Genomic DNA, 17,631 nt, shown 5'->3' with positions numbered 1-17,631 from the left:
AATAGAAGGAAAAGAGGGCGGGAATTCGCGTAGAGAAAAGCTTATCTTCGGCGTGCGTTTCGACGAGATACGCCGGAATTCAAGTGCAGAGATACCACTCGGGACTCGTTTAAGGCGGCGCATGCATTGCCACTAAAAGTGAAGCAACAGTCTTCTATGATGGTTGCTATACGTATAAACGCGCGGTACGCGATCGCACGAAATGCAGGGCACGAGAAATGAGACTTTAACCGTTCTCGTGCATAGACCGTGCTTGCGAGCTCGGCAAGTTGTAAAATAAAATAGCGCCTCTTAGTGTTCATGCTGTGAGGCGAAGTTCAGTAGGCAGACGATTTTTAAGTAGCAACTATTACAACCAAACAGACCGTGCGATGCAGATACAACTTTTAGAAAAGTACGATACGGTGTAACACAATGCCAAATATTTTCTCGATTAAGGAGACGATTTGTATTACATAGCAGACACCTCGAATTTAATCTCGCAAAATTTTATGATAGTGTTTTTCAACCTTGCTCAATTTTTTTGTTCGACAAAGTATTATTCTAAATAAAATAAAAACCTTGCTGTATATATGACACAATGATACTTTTCCGAAATAAATCAAAAATTCTTACATTATTTCAATGTTCGTCCGCTCCGGTCCGCTCGTATTCTTTATCCGACTATCCGTGTTCCAAAAGCCGCGCGACACGGCACGAGGCGCGAAAGGCGAGTCAAGTTGGCGGTTGAGAAAAGCGAGATCGATTAGGGCCGGTCTGCAATCAGTCGTCGGAACGCAATCGATGCGATGACCCAATGAGAGAATTTCTTTTTTGATAACGAATTTTTCTCATTGGACCAGCGGCTGCGTTCCGACATCCGACGTAACGATCATACTGATTGTAGAATCGGCCTTATCCGAAAGAATGTTATCTAAAGTCAGTATTATTGAACGCGATATACTTCGTGTCCGTATAAATTCCGCGAAACATGTGTATTAGCTAATCATTCGATGTAACACAGTTGTCTGTAATTTGAAACGCCGGCTCGGCGATTGGTATTCGTACGTTTACTCCGCTACGCGATCCGAGAACAACAACGAGGTCGCGGACGCCGCGGCAACATGCGTAATGGAGATATACTCCGGTATTCATAGTCGGTTCTTATATTTAAGACCGTCTCAAGTACAATCTTAAGATGTCACTAACCAATCACAGAGCCGTATTAACATCTTAAGATGTTACTTAAGACGGTCTTGAAATAAGATCCGACTATGAATACCGGCCATAGAGTGGGTGAAAATAACTAGACCGACCGAACGCGCGCCGTGAGTAGTCACTCTACCCCCCCCCCTCCGCCATGTTTACGAAAAGTCGCGGCGCGGCGTCCGCGTCACGCGAACCTATCTTGAAATTTAAGTAACTCTCGGATCCGTAGATCGTTGCGCGGAGTAAACATATGTATCGTCAGACTCCGGATTACGGAAAACTGTGATATACGTGGTACGTGTGACATCGAATGTGTATTTAATACAAGTGCTTCGCGATTTCGGTCCGAGGTATATCGCGTTCGATGATACTGACTTTATATTACATTCTTTCGAATTTCGCTTTTCTCAACCGGTCAACTTGACTCGCCTCTCGCGTCGTGTCGCGCGGCTTCGGAGTGAATTTGCCATCGTTTTCGGAACACGGATGAAAGATACGGGCGAATCCTAAATCAAGTAACGCCGCGACGCGACGTGTTTAATTAGCGACGCCGACAGATCACAGTCTCTATTAACGTCTCATGTTTAATCTCGCATTTTATCGTGTTGTGATACCCGGCGATCGTGGGGGATAGACAGTTTCCATAAATCAATGATTGAATTACAGTTAATCAAAATTGTGCTTCACAAGCAGCAAGTGCAGTGTCCTCGCGACGGTTGCTCCAAGCGAGTGAAGTTAGCCCCGTGCGATTCACGAAATTTTCTCCGCCATTTTAAACTCACTCGTCGCGTCTACCTGCGGGACATCGGCGGACGTCGAGCGGATCGTAGTACAGTATCTTTCGTAGCCGCTCCGTAATTATTCCGTCGTCGTGTAATAAACGCGTGTACGCGCCGCGTCGCGAGATTAATACCGGGAGTGCCGAAAGCGTCGCGCGATCATAAGCGACGATATCGTCGATTTTCGCGTGAACGTCGCGTCGTGAGTGAGTGCACCCCGATGGAGATGCGACAACGGAGGCGAACCGAGGAGAGGAGGAGGAGGCCTGGGAGGCATCGGGCGACAGCGGGGCAACCGTGAGGTGAGTAGATGTTATTCGTCGTTTATTATTTTGCTCTTCTGTGGCGGATATTCCGCCACTTTCTTAAGCGCGACTCGATTCGCTCCTTATACGTGATACTCGTTATTCGTTATGTTTAACTCCGGGCGGAATTTCGCAATTTCGGAGTCCGATCTCCAGTGTATGCGAGAAATGGTATTACGTCGCGAACGTCGCGTCTCTCTTTCGCACGGTTATTATTTGCACGATTTTTCGCGATTAATTATGCGAACAAATTAATGCGAAAACGAGTTTATGCGGCCGCGATTTTTTACATTAGCATTTCAAAATATCTGTTAAAATAACATCTTGAAAATTTAACGAGAGCGATAATTATTTACTTCAAGTATGGATCACCTTGGACGATGTTTTTTAATGTAAAAATATTTCTGTGTTACAGATCAACCTTGAGGATCAACGCAGTTTTACAACTCCGCTGTTGCGCATCGACCGGTGAGTTATTTTTTTATTTCAATTCGAGAATCGAGAATCAAGGCGAAAGACACTATCAGGTGGATGAGGATTAAATCGGACCACCGCGTTTAATCTGCCGTAATCTTCGATCGCGCGACTGTTTCACGAATAGCGGCGCATTCATACCGAAATTGTGATCCGCCCATTTCAAAACAATCGTTTGACTGACGACGTCTCTACGCGGAGGATTGTATGCTCGACACATCGAGGATGCAGAGTGTCGAGGTCCAGAAGCGTACATTCATGAATTCCGTGGCGCGGACTATGAGCGCTCGTAAAAACGAAAAAAAGATCGAGCCCGGACAAATCCTCCTTTCGTCTCTCGACACGACCTTCCCAAAAACTTACCTCGAATCTTGCAACCTCGCGGACACCAAGTTGCCGTGTGTTAAACTACAAATAGTGAGATAAAAAAAGTTAAACAGCCCATGCAAAAAACACTGGACACTACGGAGCACCACGGCGACCGGTACGGAGCCGCGTAGACCATCGTCTCTTTCCTTCAACGTGAGATCACCGAAACAAACGCACAGTTGCCGTCAACGTTCTTCGCACTAGGTCGATATTCTCTCATCTGCCTAATTGCCCAATAATGTAGGACATTAAAAAAGAATATTCTCTTTTTCTCTTTCAAGAATTATTTGCTAATCTGAGAATATCCTCGAAATAAAAGTTAAAGAAAAAAAGATGAAATAATTAATGTATAAAATTCACATTATCTATATTTAACATCGAAACTTGATTTAATAATTTTTATCGAAATAAAAATATATATATTATTTTATATATCAAGCGCAGAGTTTAGTAAATATTTAGGACTAATGTAAATATAACCAGAAATAAAGCTTACTTCTGGATTAATTGTAAATCAAATTACGGTCACAGAAATTGCTGATCGACCTAGTCCGAATTAGGCGACTATAGCGTATCGTTTAGCGATACAAGACACATTCGGTCCACGCGAGATCCACGATCGCCGTGCCAGAGGTATGTTTTGGGGAAGCTTCATTCGTTCTTCCTAACCAAAACCACACTTAGGTACAAATGAACGGCATATATTCGCGAATTTTCCCGACGAGATTTCCCTCGTGCATCGTTCGGTTTCCCACCCTTCCACGTTTCTCTGCATGGTAATCGGCCTAGTTTGTCACGTAAATCATGAAGACTTATTATTCGCACGCGGACGATTTAAGTCGAAAAATATCGTACGTGATCTCTCGAGTGCCTGACAATATTCCATAATATTGATAAATGACTTTGAAAATTATCATAATTATAGTTCTATACTTCCGAGATAATTATATCTAAGGTAATATTTTTGTACATATCGTTTCTCTTCTTAACTGATATTTTCAAGGACATTTTTCTTTGACTCTTGGTATACATTGCAAACTTACGCAAAACTTGACTCATAGATATTTATAATCATTATCGCAATGTATCTAAAGACAAATAATTGTTTCATCTATAAAATCATTAATCTGATATCAATTTTTTTTAACGAAAATCTAATCAGATATTATCTATCTATATATTTTCTTATAACTCTTTTCGTGTTTAATGTTATCATATAATCATCAACGTGCAGATATTATGATACGTCTACGTTTCATGATATATCGGATGAAAAGTTTGATTACTTTTTCTCGATACTTTTATAATATTTGTCTTGTAATTTATTAGCCGATGTGAATTCGTTATATAATTTGCAAATCAAAATAATACATAAACAACAACATTAGAGATCATCAAGCACTCGCGATGGATCGCGAGCACGTAGTACGCGGCGGTATCGATCATCGGCATTCCGCGTTATTTGAAACGAGTCAACGAAGCAACTCCGAGATCACTTTGTCGCGCCATCGACTCGTTTCCGGATGAGAAACGTCGGACATCGGTAACGGAAACTCCAGAGATAAAAGAAGATACACGATAGAGCGTCTTCGCGCGCCGCCTCGGCTCGTCACATCAATCCCTCACGAGATTCCCCAGTTGCTGTCTATGCCAATTTGCATCCTCGGCTTTTCTACCCGACACGCGTGAAAGACCGGCGAGAGATTTCGGCACGTGTCGGTGGCACGTTTCCACTCCCCGCTCTCTGCATCTCGCCCACTCTCGCACTCTCTCTTTCTTTCCTTCTTTCCTCCCCTTTCTCTCTCTCTTTCTTTCTCTCTTTCTAGATCTCTAGCTATTATCTTCCGTCGTCTGTCCCCAAAACCTACCTCGTCCACTTGCGGGGGCGGAGTGGTCGCGGAGGCGTTTTGGGTCGTATTTGGTGGTGTTGTAGTAGTAGTAGTAGTGGTGGTGGTGGTGGTGGTGATGGTGGTGGTGGTGGTGGCTGGGGCGCCGGGCTCGTGAGGGTGTGAATGGGTGCTAGTCAGGGACGCGTCCCTTTCGCGCTCCATCGCGAGCTTGTAGACCTTGTTGCGCAGCGTGCTACGTGGTATCCCGTAGATCACCGCCGCCCTCCGCGTGCCGAGCTTGCCGCTCTGGATGTCCCTGAGGGCGGCCTGCAGCTCTTCCTCGGTGTAAGTCCTCCTGCCGCCCCCGGCACCCACCACTGGAACACCACCGACGCCTGCCGCAGCCGCCGCCGCCGCCGCCGCTGCCGCGGTCACAACCGGTCCGGTCATTCGCGGTTTCGCGCGGTAACACGAGCTGAAACAGCATTAATCAACGTTATATCGAGGCCAGCTGATGGTGTTTTTGCCTGCAACGCTGCTGACCGGCAGGCCGTTCGAAACGTAATTTCGGGATAGCGTATATACAGGGTGTATGGAAATGAGCTCCGAATAAATGCTTGGCTGAGCCGAGTTTGCAATATCGCGTCTCTCGAACCCTCACTGTGCGAATACTGTGAATATAACTATAAAGTATTGAGAGATGTCGATGTAACGGAAACAACTCGTTGGAATTCTCGTTGCTTGTCAATTGCACTTTGTCATAGGAAAACTTATTTTTGTGCCCCTCGAGTTTTCCATTTCGCTTCCTCCTCCCCCCCCCCCTCCCCCGACTCCTAAGATAGCTTCTATAACTTATCCGTCAGTCATCGTATTAGAGATCTTGTTTATCCTGTCATATACTTATGTCGGAGAATTAATTCCAAAACGGCGTATGTAAACTGAAGGAAGAATATATTCAAAAATAGTCTCCCCTAGGAGGAAAAATCAATATTACATAAAACAGTTCGCTGTTCTTCCGATTTCCTTTTATCGGTTAAAAATATAATAAAATATTTCACCGAGAGTTTCCGTTTGCGCTTTTTTCTTTTTTTTTTTGTTAAGGATTGTTATGAAAGAGCACGGATCTAGCTGAGACATAGTCTCCGCGCGCTGAATATGAAACATTCAAACAGCAAACATTGCCGAGCGAGCAAGTGGCCAAGAGACTGCGCGCGGTTTGATAATCGATTGGCCAATATTATAGACGCGTTCGATATACTCACTCAAGCTTCGTATATACGTAACAAAGTCAGATTATTCGCCATTTCTCGCGATGCAGGCTCACGTGTATCCGCGTTTCCTAAACTAGCTCGGAGAGGCGACCCGCATCAAATGGCCACGTGGCCGTTCCGACGCCTGCACGTGTTTGACGTCGTGCCAATGGCGAATTGCGCGAATCCTGTATAGCTTTGATCCTGGCTCCGGGGGACATTCGAGCCATGCAAATGAAGTTTTTCAAACGAACAGACTGAAAAACGCGTTAACTCGGCAATTTCGCGTATTGCACGTAATCGATTTCCGGCCGAAAAAAAACGCGTTACACATTCGAGCACTTATGATCCTTTTAAATACGTAATACATTTACATAAATATCATTTCTCAGCGCGATTTGTACATATATCATACGGACGAGATTTATCTATGCAAAGATGAAAATTAAAATAATGTACCGGTTAAATTGCCAGAAGGCACAAGTCGTGCATTAATAACTTTAATATTTGTTCGCTAGAATTTTCTTTTTATCGCTATCATAAATTTTCGTGTCGTCTACATCGCCATTTCCTGTCCGCATTATGTCCGCAAGGCAAATCTTGTTGCGACAATTTATTCTAAAATGTCTGTGAAAACATTTATTATGAGATCTTCGTTCTTTGTGTAAAAATAGATCTTATCCTATCGGACTACATATAAAGAGGAAAATAAACGATAAAAAAAATAAAAAAAAAACAATACTAATTTAACACAATAAAAAGTGTATAATAATGCAAACATGACTCAACTTAATAAAAATCTAGAGATAATGTCAAAAAATAACACTAATAATGAGAAAAATAGATGCTTAGTATCAAAATAAAATCGATGATGATTTAATTAAGGAGGAGGGAGGGGATTTTAATTAGGAAAATATACTATAATATACACACAGTATTAAGCTACTAAGATCCAAACTTGAACCGTAAATGGCAGTTTCTTTAATTTAATATAAAAAAAATTTATAAAACCCCAGTAAAAACTTTTCCCCGGTGCAACAATATATTTTCTCGATCGTTTCAGGAGGCCAAATGTTGTTTACATGCTAAATACGCGAGGAGCAAAGTATTTTTCGTGCGAGAGCATCCGGTGATATTTCGCGTTCGCATAAAAGAACGCGACGTGGCACGAAGGCGATGGATATCGGGTCGGTGTAATTTGTCACGGAGCGCAACGATAAGATTAGGCGTAAGAAATCATCGCGCGAGCTTCGCGCTCCCCTTTCGCCGTCCCACCCTCGCGCTCGCACCGTGGAGCTCCCTTTGCAAGTTCGTCGACCTGGTGCCGCTGATAAAAGTGCATTTCGTCCGACGTTGGCCTGCCGGATAGGTCCCGCTACGTCAGTAGTCCATCGACCGGCGTTGATTTATCTGCGATTTTTGTTTGTCGACTCGTCTGCGGTTTTACGCCGACATTCGTCGGAAACTCGGTCGGCGCGCGTTTCCATGTGCGTTTCAGGTTCAACGTTCCTCGAGTAATGTCGTCGCGCAATTTCGAAGAGAGAGAACGGTATTCGCGTCCGCCAAATAAAACGACGGTACGCGTATCTAACCGCGAGAAGAATTTAGACTTTATCATCGACTATGTCGCATTTCCGTAAAAAAAAAAAACATTTACCGTCGCGCCGCGACGTGCCGGACTTCTTATCGCACACCTCCGCAACGGAAGATCGTATCGCGCGTTATATTTTCAATGTAACACAGCAATTTGTGTCAAGAACGAATTCCTCAGACTTAAGAAACAGATTTATCTCTGTGCAACAATGTAAAATTTCTCGAACGTATGAGAAATCTTTAGTAAAATCGCTAAAAACAAACAAGCGGAAAAATAGACGTCTTCAATGTCGACATATTTACAGATACCGGAAACACCCCCCAAGGTTCCATGATCAAACTGGATGGTTCGGTTTAGTAAATTCTCGCATAAATCACAAGGCTCACGCAATCGCGAACCAGATAGTCGTAATCTTGTCCTTCGCAACGACGTCAATATCTCTTTGGCCAGCGAACCTTCTCCAAAGCCTTCTACGAACCGGTTTTACTTCAGTACCCGGTGTCTGGTTTTATTGCAGCTCGCCTATTTTTCAGTATCGCGGACGCGCAAGTGCGAACTGTACGTCTAATTTCGTTTCTTCGTGACTACTCGCCGTAAGAAGTCTCGATCTTCTTAAATCTGATCAATCGATTCGTATTTCTTATACTAAATCCCCAAGAAATTCAATTCATATTATTAATATAGATACTACTTTAAAATACAAAATATTCATTAAGATTGCATTAATACATGAAATACCATTAAAAAAGGTTTATAGTAATATACTTAAAATAATTAAGCTTTCTCTGGTATGTGACGTAAGAAATTTTAGCTTCACTCCTCCTCGTACACAAATAAAACAGACATGCCTGCATAAAAAATTGAAGATCACGCCGTAACATGTAAACGGCAGTGCTCAAAGAAAAGTATAAAATTAGTCAAACTAGTCTAGCTACGTAATGTCAGTTTATAGACGACGCTAAGTACCTTGAGGCTTGTCTACTTTGTAGTACCAAAGTGAAGTAGAAAAACTTGGCGTGCCTAGATCGCATGAATTTAATAGGTATACGTTATGACTGTATTAACGGTCTAACACTCTAACAACTTACGTAATTTTCGCTTTACTTGGAATTTTTACGTAATCATATTTGAAATAATGACTAAGTTAACAAACAGACGAGTGTAAGAAAAGACAAAAATCTCCATAATTAATATCTCTAAAATATATAACGTGGATTTTCCCAATAATAAACTATGAATCGTTTTATAATGTAGGTCGACAAATATGACGGAGGTGAGAGCAAGATTGCCACCTTACATCTTCCTTTATTCAGACTCATCTAATGAATTCACATTGCAAGGAATGTGTCTTGAGCGCCACAATTCGCGGACCGAGAATACAAAACGCTTTAAGTTACCGGCACTTTTCTTCGTCTACGAATTTTTCATGCAATACACGAATTTATTTCCATCAAAAATTTGAGATAAACTCGCATTTTTTTTTCTCTCACAACTTTTAAATATTTGATCCTAAATGTCTCTTGAGAAAAGTGACAAGTACAATTAATTATTTTAATCGTCACATTTGCGAGCACTATCATATTTGTTGTATATTTATAATACAGTTCTCTAAAAGTTTATATCCCTAGATCTATTAAGTTCCAAGATTTAAATCCATGATTTCAAGCCAAAACATCCACGCTCTAGTTTAAATTAGGCTTTAATTTCGACTCAACGTTTCGTCGGCGGTCCTATCTTATCGCTAATTACGCAGCCGCGTATGCGTCGCGTCGGCGCAAACTTCTCTCTCGCCTCTTTCTTTTCTTTCCCCCTTCGTGCTTTCTTCCCTCTTCTCTCATTCGTTCTTCCGTCCTGCTTCTTCGCTTTCTCTTTCTCATATTCCATGTCTCCCCTTTACGCTTCTTCATTACGCGTCACGACATACATGAGGTACTCTGCATCTTCGATATGTCAGGAGGTGCAGATTACGGTGGACTAATAATAGACGATGATAAAAATTTGACGCGTAAAATGATCCGCGAGGGAAAACAGCGAAAACATGAGGGCAACGTACGCCTCTCTAACAATCTGGCACGCTCGATTCGCTCAAGTTACCGATCTTTTCCATTTTTCACGAACTGTGCGGCAAAGATAAAAATTGACATTCTATAATAATTGATGAGAAAGAAAAAACTTCCAAAATGAAATGTCAATATTTCGATATATTTTTGTCAATTGATATACCATGTTCTATTCTATAAATCTAATAATGGTTGAACAAATTAGAATTACTTCAATCTTTCAAGATAAAATTCAAAGTTCACTAAATTCGATATTTGTATGTTACAAGGATTTTCTTAATTTTGACGAAAGTCGTAAAAGTACGCAAAAGAGAATTATATAAATACTATATTTTCATAACCAATTCATTTCGTAATATCTTCGCGACAAAGAAGCGAAATAAAATATATATTATATAACTTTTCCCTTTGTTGTCATTTATTTTAACGTGTGGATAGGTTTACGAAATTTGTCCGTCATGTTTCGTATTTGAGACCACAACCGAGTTGCATCGATTCTGTGAAACGGACTGCTTAAATATTTATCGAGGTACGTACCGCAAACGTATAGCAGTTTAAAGCTCAAAGGGTTGCAAAGTTCAAGCAACTCGTCGGTATTATTACGGTTTGGAGGATACCGGCTGCTTACCGCGATCGCACAAACGTATTACAACGAAATTTTTTCGTATACAGTTTAAAACACTGAAGCACGATACATTAAACATTTACGTGTGGGAACCATGTAATAAACGAGCCTGCCTAGTTGTGACAGTTTAATCAAAAACGTATTATTCTCTTTACGTCACAGAGGAAAAAATGTATTACAGTATTTTCTTCACGAAGAAAATATCTCTACAAACTTAAACTTTATATTTCGTAAGGTAATTGCAATTTGTAACAAATAATTTTTCTTTGTAATAATATGTATGGTACAGATTGGCATAAATTCTATGGAACCATTTATTTCTTTATAATTATTTACTCAATTAAAAAAGTAAAAAAAAAAACATTTTGAAAATTATAAAATTATTTATCTTCCAATAAAATTTTCAAAAAATAAAAGGATAAATGATCACAGACATTAAATGTGGTAAAGATTATTAAATACGACGTCATATTTTAAGATAATCTGTTGTGATATCAAATATAATTGATTATCAATTGTTTAAGAGCGCAGGAATAATGACATGTATGAATAAAAATGACTCTCGTTCTAATATAGTGCAGAAAATATAAAATTATGCGAATAGATCAATCGCGAGATTAGTAATCATCTTTTCGAGTGTAATGCAATGTGAACTGACAGCTTGTCGAAACTATAATACGACTTTATTTACCCCGACGCATAAATTTTTCACAAAGCCATTGTAATTATTATCGTTCCACAGTAGCAACCAAGATGATAGCCAAGAATCGCGAGAAAAATATCGCGCCCGTGCAGAAAATGAAGAATCGTTCGCGACACTGAATAATTTAGTTAAGCAATCATAATAAAATATCCTGTTTTATGCAGTTATTAATTTGTTACGCAAATCAATAAAAAAAAGCGTTTTATTAATTTTATATTATTAGTAAATTTGTGAATTTTATAACGGAATAATGTTTTTACGTGTTTATATCTGTATTAATTTTACAATATTGTTATCTTCCCTCCAGAGAGAATACAACATACATATCTAACATAATCGAATACTCGCAATGGTATTATTATTACGACCGACTCAATAGAACCTCCAAGTTCATCTAGCGAACTTGAGCTTCGCTGCGCGATCCTAGGTTCTGATAACCGCAGCTCTTTATGTATACAACTCTGTTTGTCTTTTACTATAATTATAGCACAGAGACTTATAAATTACATATACACGCAATGTAACACAAACGTAAAAACTATTTAACAATCAACGGTACGCCCGGCGAGTTTGTTTTAAAATGATTAAAAATGATAACTTTGATAATTATAAATAAATAAAAAATATATTATTACAAACCGATTAAGAGACAAAGGAGAGAGAGAGAGAGAGAGAGAGAGAGAGAGAGAGAGCAAGAGAAAGAGAAAGGTCTCTAAGATTTTAGTTACATTGCACCAATTGCTGATTTTATTCCGCATATCCAGATAAATCTGAAAATGCAGCACACGACCGCGAACTCGATCAGCCCGCACCAGTGTCGAGCGAACGATACGATTCCCCTCTGCCGTTGTCGCCGCGCATGACGTCTTTACGAGGGAGATAAATCACGGTTATGCCCGGCCGCGTGATTGGCACCTAATTGCGACGGCATTCCGGATCGACTGGCTGTCAGTTTCGCGATTTTCGAAAGTCGTTCGCCGGCGGTGTTTTAATCGACGCCTTATCGAAACGCCCGCCCGGCCCGGCTTAAACGGCCACTCGATCACGAAGAACGTTCGCTACGGAATGCGATCATACGGATCGTATTCTTTTTTTTCCCCTCCACACTCGCGTACGGAATGCATATTCGTATCGGTGACTCGCCTCGAGGCTCGAGGTGCAAAGCGAGTTGCGCGATAACGCCGAAACGATGCCTCATTGTCGTTGACAAACGACGATTTTCCAACGTGTGGGAAAGAACGCTCTCTCTCTCTCATCGAAACCGAATATTCGTTCGAGTTTAGGCTTGTCATTTTCATCTGACTTTTTTCGTTTTTTATTCTAACGCGCACTTTTAGAGAGAACCTTATCACCTTTAGCTCTTATCACTTTAAATGTGGAGTTGGAATAGTTATTATACGTTTATCGCTTTAACACTTCACTATTGTGATATTAAGTTTGCCAACAAAAGAAATAAAATTACAAAATAAAATAAAATAATTGAATTAAAGATACCAAATTTCTGTGATTCAAATCTTTTCAACTTGTATATACCAGCTTTTATCTTTGTGCCTAGCTGTTCGATTAAGACTGCTTTATGAATAATTTTCTTCACTTGAATTTTAATTCTATTTACAGATTAAATATGAGCGTGTGTTTTTGCGAATAACACATAGCGTAGATGTATAACTTTAATTAAAAATATCACGTGAGACGTATCGCGTTGATTTATTTATTCTGACTAAAGTATAAAATAAAGTTGTTACTTAGTAAAAAATTTCCTATATTGTCTCTTTTAGTTGGAGAGTGTTAAAAGATTACTTACTTGAGGATAGTCTTGGGATCGATGCCTGTCGGCATTCTCAGAGGTATTTTCTGTTGCTCCAGTAGAGATATGTTGTTGTCCTGAACAAACAAATGGGTGATGGTATTAAAATAAAAAATCGTCGAGAGTGATTTAAATAAACAAATAACTAATATTACGCAAGCGTATAGCCTAGTTATTTAGATGTCAGCGTTAGTCACTCAATAATACGGACTAAGAAGCACTAATAAAACACTATGTGACAGGAATTATTGTTCAGCAATATATAAAGTAGCGATCGTCGCATAAATAATAATCGTATCGTGACAGCCCACTAAAAATGATGAATATAATTGTTGCGGATAATTTGCACATTGTTTATAATCGTCTTCGCTCATTATGTGATTCTTCATCGAACACTTGGCGAACACCGCGCATTGTATACGATCGTTTCTTGCCACCAAATTCAATGTCCGAATAAGCTCGAACGAGCGTTTGCAAGAAATAATGAGACGAAGCTGCGAAAGACCGCGCGTCTCCACGCGGTAGAATGAATGGTCTCGAACTTACCTGAGAATTTCTGGGTTTGGCCGAGAGATCGAGCGGTTGATCGGCCGCCGCGCCGCTGTCCTGATGGGTCTGCACCCCAACGAGGGGCGCCTCCCTCGGCGGTAAGCACCATTGGGGCAGCAAGGTGGGGTAAGTGCCGCTGAGGGCGGCGGCGACCACGGACGCCGCCATCGGATCCACCTGGACCGACATCGGTGACTCCGCCGATCGCGAGCTGCTGCTACTGTCGCTCTGCGGGCTCTGCGGGGCATAACACGGAGAAACGTGTCATCCCGGCTCGCGCGATACGAAAAGGACTTGCCCGGACTGAATAGCCGGTGGATTGGTCGGACGGCAGAAAGAGCACACAGGGTGAAAATCCGCGAGAAGACGCGATGCGGCGGGATCGAATTCTGATCGAATTCATTTTCTCGTAAGGCGCGCCGCCGCCTTCGCGAGTCCTCGTGAATCTTTTATGGGGGGCTTGACGCCTTTGACAGTGATCAAAGCTGAGAAACTAGCGGGGGAAGTGCGGCGATGCGGCCGGCGCCCAAGTACGAAGTACGCTCGACTTAATCAAAAGTGGCAAAGGCCAGGTCAAGACTCGAGAGTCGCGCTCGCGACGGCACAACAGGTGCATGGAACGAGGATGAAACGAGATTCCGATGACACGATTGCGTAAGTGCATTTGCAGGCGAGACGAGCAGCATTAATGTGCATCGATCTGTCTACCGCGTCTCGGTAAATCATCAACATCGATAAGACCATCGATATATATTTCGAGTCACCCGAAAGCGTTCGTCGCAGAATCTCGGGGTATCCGAATTCGGCGCGAGGAAAGGATTACTTATGCATCCGTTTGCTTATTCCTGTATGTCTGTACCGTCCCCTTCGCGGATAATCTCTACACAAAATTAGCAATAAAGGACGAGGTCGATGCTCAGCCATGCGCAACCTCACACTCGGCAGACTCGCCGGAGGGTACTTACAAGGGGCGGCTGGTCGTCGTGGGGTAGCTTGCCGTCGAGACAGAAGTAACACTTGTCGAGTGGTTTCCAGTCCTCCGGCGGCGGGCTCGTGCGTCTTCCAAGGAGAAACGGCGTCGCGACGCTCGTCGCGGTTGCGTTCCCGTCGCGGCATAACAGCCCCGACCTGGTCCCTTCCGAATCCGTCGTCGGCGTCGTTAGTATCGTGGTGCCGCCGCCAGAACCCGGTATCTCCTGTAGCTCCTCCTCTTTCTTTACCCTCAGTAAGCCCTGTGTTACCGGTGCCCGCTCCAACGCGATTTCCTCCGTTCGTTCCTACAATGAGGAAATAAAAAAGTCACACCAAAGAATGCGAAACAACTTTCAAGTTGCTATAGACTCTAGCGATTTCATGATAATTGAGTCTTTTAATTTCAAAGACATATAGGGCTTCCTAGGAGGTTTCAGTAATCGCTTTAAATTCAGATGTGCGGGTGATTAACCCACAGCATAGTGGCAAAAGGGAGTACACCTAGCAGTTGCCAGCTATACGTGGACCAACGGCTTAACGTCTCTTTCGAAAGACGGAGTCCAGTTTCTCCGCACAAGAGTCCTCCTTGTTTAATTTCTCGTACAAGAAGGAGGGGGGAGGGTGTAGTTTTAAATATTAAAATTCGTGTGATCAGGTGGACTTAAACCAAGTTTCTAGACCACATTGTCACCCTCTTTAATAATTTAAATGAATTTTATCCTTGTGACATTTAATTCAGTTCCTGTAGAGATAGACTATTATTTCGTTATTTTTAATGCAACATGTCTTTAATATGTGTGTCTCATTACATATAGTAAGATTTATACCAACCTTGGTCCCTTCCGTGTCGGTAGCGTTGGCAGTCGGATGATCCCGAGTCGCGTTCTCTGTTCTGAGAGGGTTGACCGCTGACCTGTCGGCGTCCTCGTCGAGCTTGAGCCGTTTCTCCGCCTCGTTCTGTTCCCGTCCCGTCTCCTCGTCGTTCTCGTCGCCCTCCTCCTCCCCGTCGGCGCCCTCCCCGTCGTTTTGCCGGCGTCCGCGTCGCCGTCTCGTCACTATCGTCGTCGTGCCGGTCGCCGTTGTCGTTGTCGACGTGGTCGTCGCGGTGCCGGTGGTCGTCGCTGTCACCGTTGTCGTCGCTACTTCCGCCGTCGCCGTGTCCGTCGTCCTCGTCGAGGTATCTTCCCGCGCGGTACCGTCTGTGGGCTCCTCGTCGGCGGCCTCGATCTTGACTTCGCCCGGCCTCAGACGGCGCGAATCCTCCTGCTGCTGCTGCAGCTGTAGATGGTCCTGAACTGGCGCGGGTAGGTGGTGATGGTTCTGCAGATGATGCCTCTGTAGGCTCTCCTGTTTTACCACGCCGGTCGTTGTCGTCGTCGTCGTCGTCGTGGTCGTCGCCGTCGTCAGCACCGTCGACGGCAACGACGTGGGTGCCGGGTGATGCAGCTGCGGCCCAATCTGGTCCAAGCTCCCGGGTATCGGGTTGCAGGACGACGACAACGCCGGGTAAAGCCGATGGTGGGGCTGTGATTCGCTGCTGCGGGTGCCGCTGTACAGGGTGTCCTGGTATTGCTTCCATCTCCTACGGCCCATCAACTCCTCCGCTACCCGTTCCAGACCTGCGACACCACCGCAACTACTTCAAACAATGACGTGTACTGGTTACCCAGGACCCGTGTACAAAGGAGTGACCCCGTTTTCGGTAAGAAAACGGACATTCGGAACTAGTATGGCGCTTAAAGGAACAGATTTGGGATCAATGAAAATTTCGATGATCGTATGAATAAGCTCGGTATCGATCAACTCGTTATTATCAACATTAAAAGTAAAATAATATCAATTTTAATCTAATGTTTTATATAGCTTGTCATAAATTATTGTCGAATGTACTCATTAACTGATAATAATAAGAAACTTTCTGAAGCTAAAATATTTTAGCTTCAAATCTCAGCTTTAATCTTTTTTTTTCAGACAACTGTATGAGTCCATTGTTGAATTTTAATGAACGTATCCGAATTCATCCGGATGATATAATTTAAACTTACAATTAGTGGACTGTTTCGTTTCTGATCTATCAGTCTTGAAACAGTTTGTTGAGATTAACTGCGTGGTACCACACGTGCCAAAAGCCAAGCGATAAGTGTCTATCAAAGTATATTTTCCCGAATGTTAACTATGGCTATCGTAGTCGTATGCACTAAAGTAAGTAGCACGCGGTTTTATAATCGCGGTTGCATAATCGGTGAGTTACGAGGAACGTACCCGCTCCGCGGATGACGATATCTAGCCCGCTGCACAAATTCACGCACGCGCATCGACTATAATGCGCGCAGCCGACTTGTTTGTCATAGGAAATGATGGACGATGATTAAGGTTCCAGAGAAAAGCACGCGGATATTCGTATATAGCTGCGGGAGATGCGGATGCAGTTCTCCCAGCGAGAATCGTACGCGAAATTATGCAGATCGCGCGCTATTGAGTAACCGGACATGGTGGTTTTTCAAGGACACGGCTGTGCATGTGGCAAGGCGAGAGAGAAAAACCGGATTTGCAAGAAAGAACGACTTATCTTTTCGTTTTTTTATCCGGAATTCGAGGAGTAAATTTTTACAATTATTAAAATTTTATCACAGCATTCGAGAATGCCCGACGACTAATTACACGTGCGTAGAAAGATAACGTGTTAATATAATTAATCATCCTTTTCATTACTCTGAACAAACATGTGAACGCTCTGCGTGAATTAAAACATATGGAAATGTAATTTCTTTAGGCCGCTGCTAATCTTTACGTATTAATTATGAGCAATTATTGGGCTATCGCGAAAGTTTTGTTGCTGTCTATAAGATAATAAGGAAGAAACTTTTCCGTTCGATATTGGTCTTAAGTAGATCGAAGTATCGAAGTATCGAAGTATCGAAGTATCGAAGAAGACATAATAATATTAATAAAAAATAACACTTTTATACAATTTCTTGAAATTCATTCAATGCGCTTAATATTTCAATAACGTCGGTTTTTGTATCCCACGGGCAGCTACAATTCGCTTATGCCAGTTACAATTCCGCTCCACTCCCCAGAACGATTCGCGATACTAGACAGCGATAACGGGATTTTTTTCACTTCC

At 42.5% G+C, this 17,631-nt stretch overlaps 1 protein-coding gene across 4 annotated transcripts in view; it reads right to left on the bottom strand.

The window, feature by feature from the left end:
• The window catches only part of Eip93f (Ecdysone-induced protein 93F), a 137,177-nt gene that overhangs the window by 30,471 nt on the left and 89,075 nt on the right, over window positions 1-17,631 (bottom strand). For 2 of the 4 annotated variants that reach the window (XM_071769366.1, XM_071769365.1), the window contains exons 3-7: window positions 15,336-16,123; window positions 14,498-14,809; window positions 13,530-13,769; window positions 12,981-13,060; window positions 4,984-5,419 (exon numbers count right to left, since the gene is read on the bottom strand). In XM_071769366.1, coding sequence (XP_071625467.1) covers window positions 4,984-5,419; window positions 12,981-13,060; window positions 13,530-13,769; window positions 14,498-14,809; window positions 15,336-16,123 — 1,856 coding nt within the window. Of the gene's footprint in view, window positions 1-4,983; window positions 5,420-12,980; window positions 13,061-13,529; window positions 13,770-14,497; window positions 14,810-15,335; window positions 16,141-17,631 lie in introns of all 4 variants that reach the window. The other 2 variants (XM_071769367.1, XM_071769364.1) reach the window with 1 other exon arrangement.

Source organism: Temnothorax longispinosus, chromosome 2 (genome assembly GCF_030848805.1).
Source record: "Temnothorax longispinosus isolate EJ_2023e chromosome 2, Tlon_JGU_v1, whole genome shotgun sequence".
Classification (NCBI taxonomy): Eukaryota; Metazoa; Arthropoda; class Insecta; order Hymenoptera; family Formicidae; genus Temnothorax; species Temnothorax longispinosus.
This window is presented reverse-complemented; position numbering and strand designations above follow the sequence as displayed.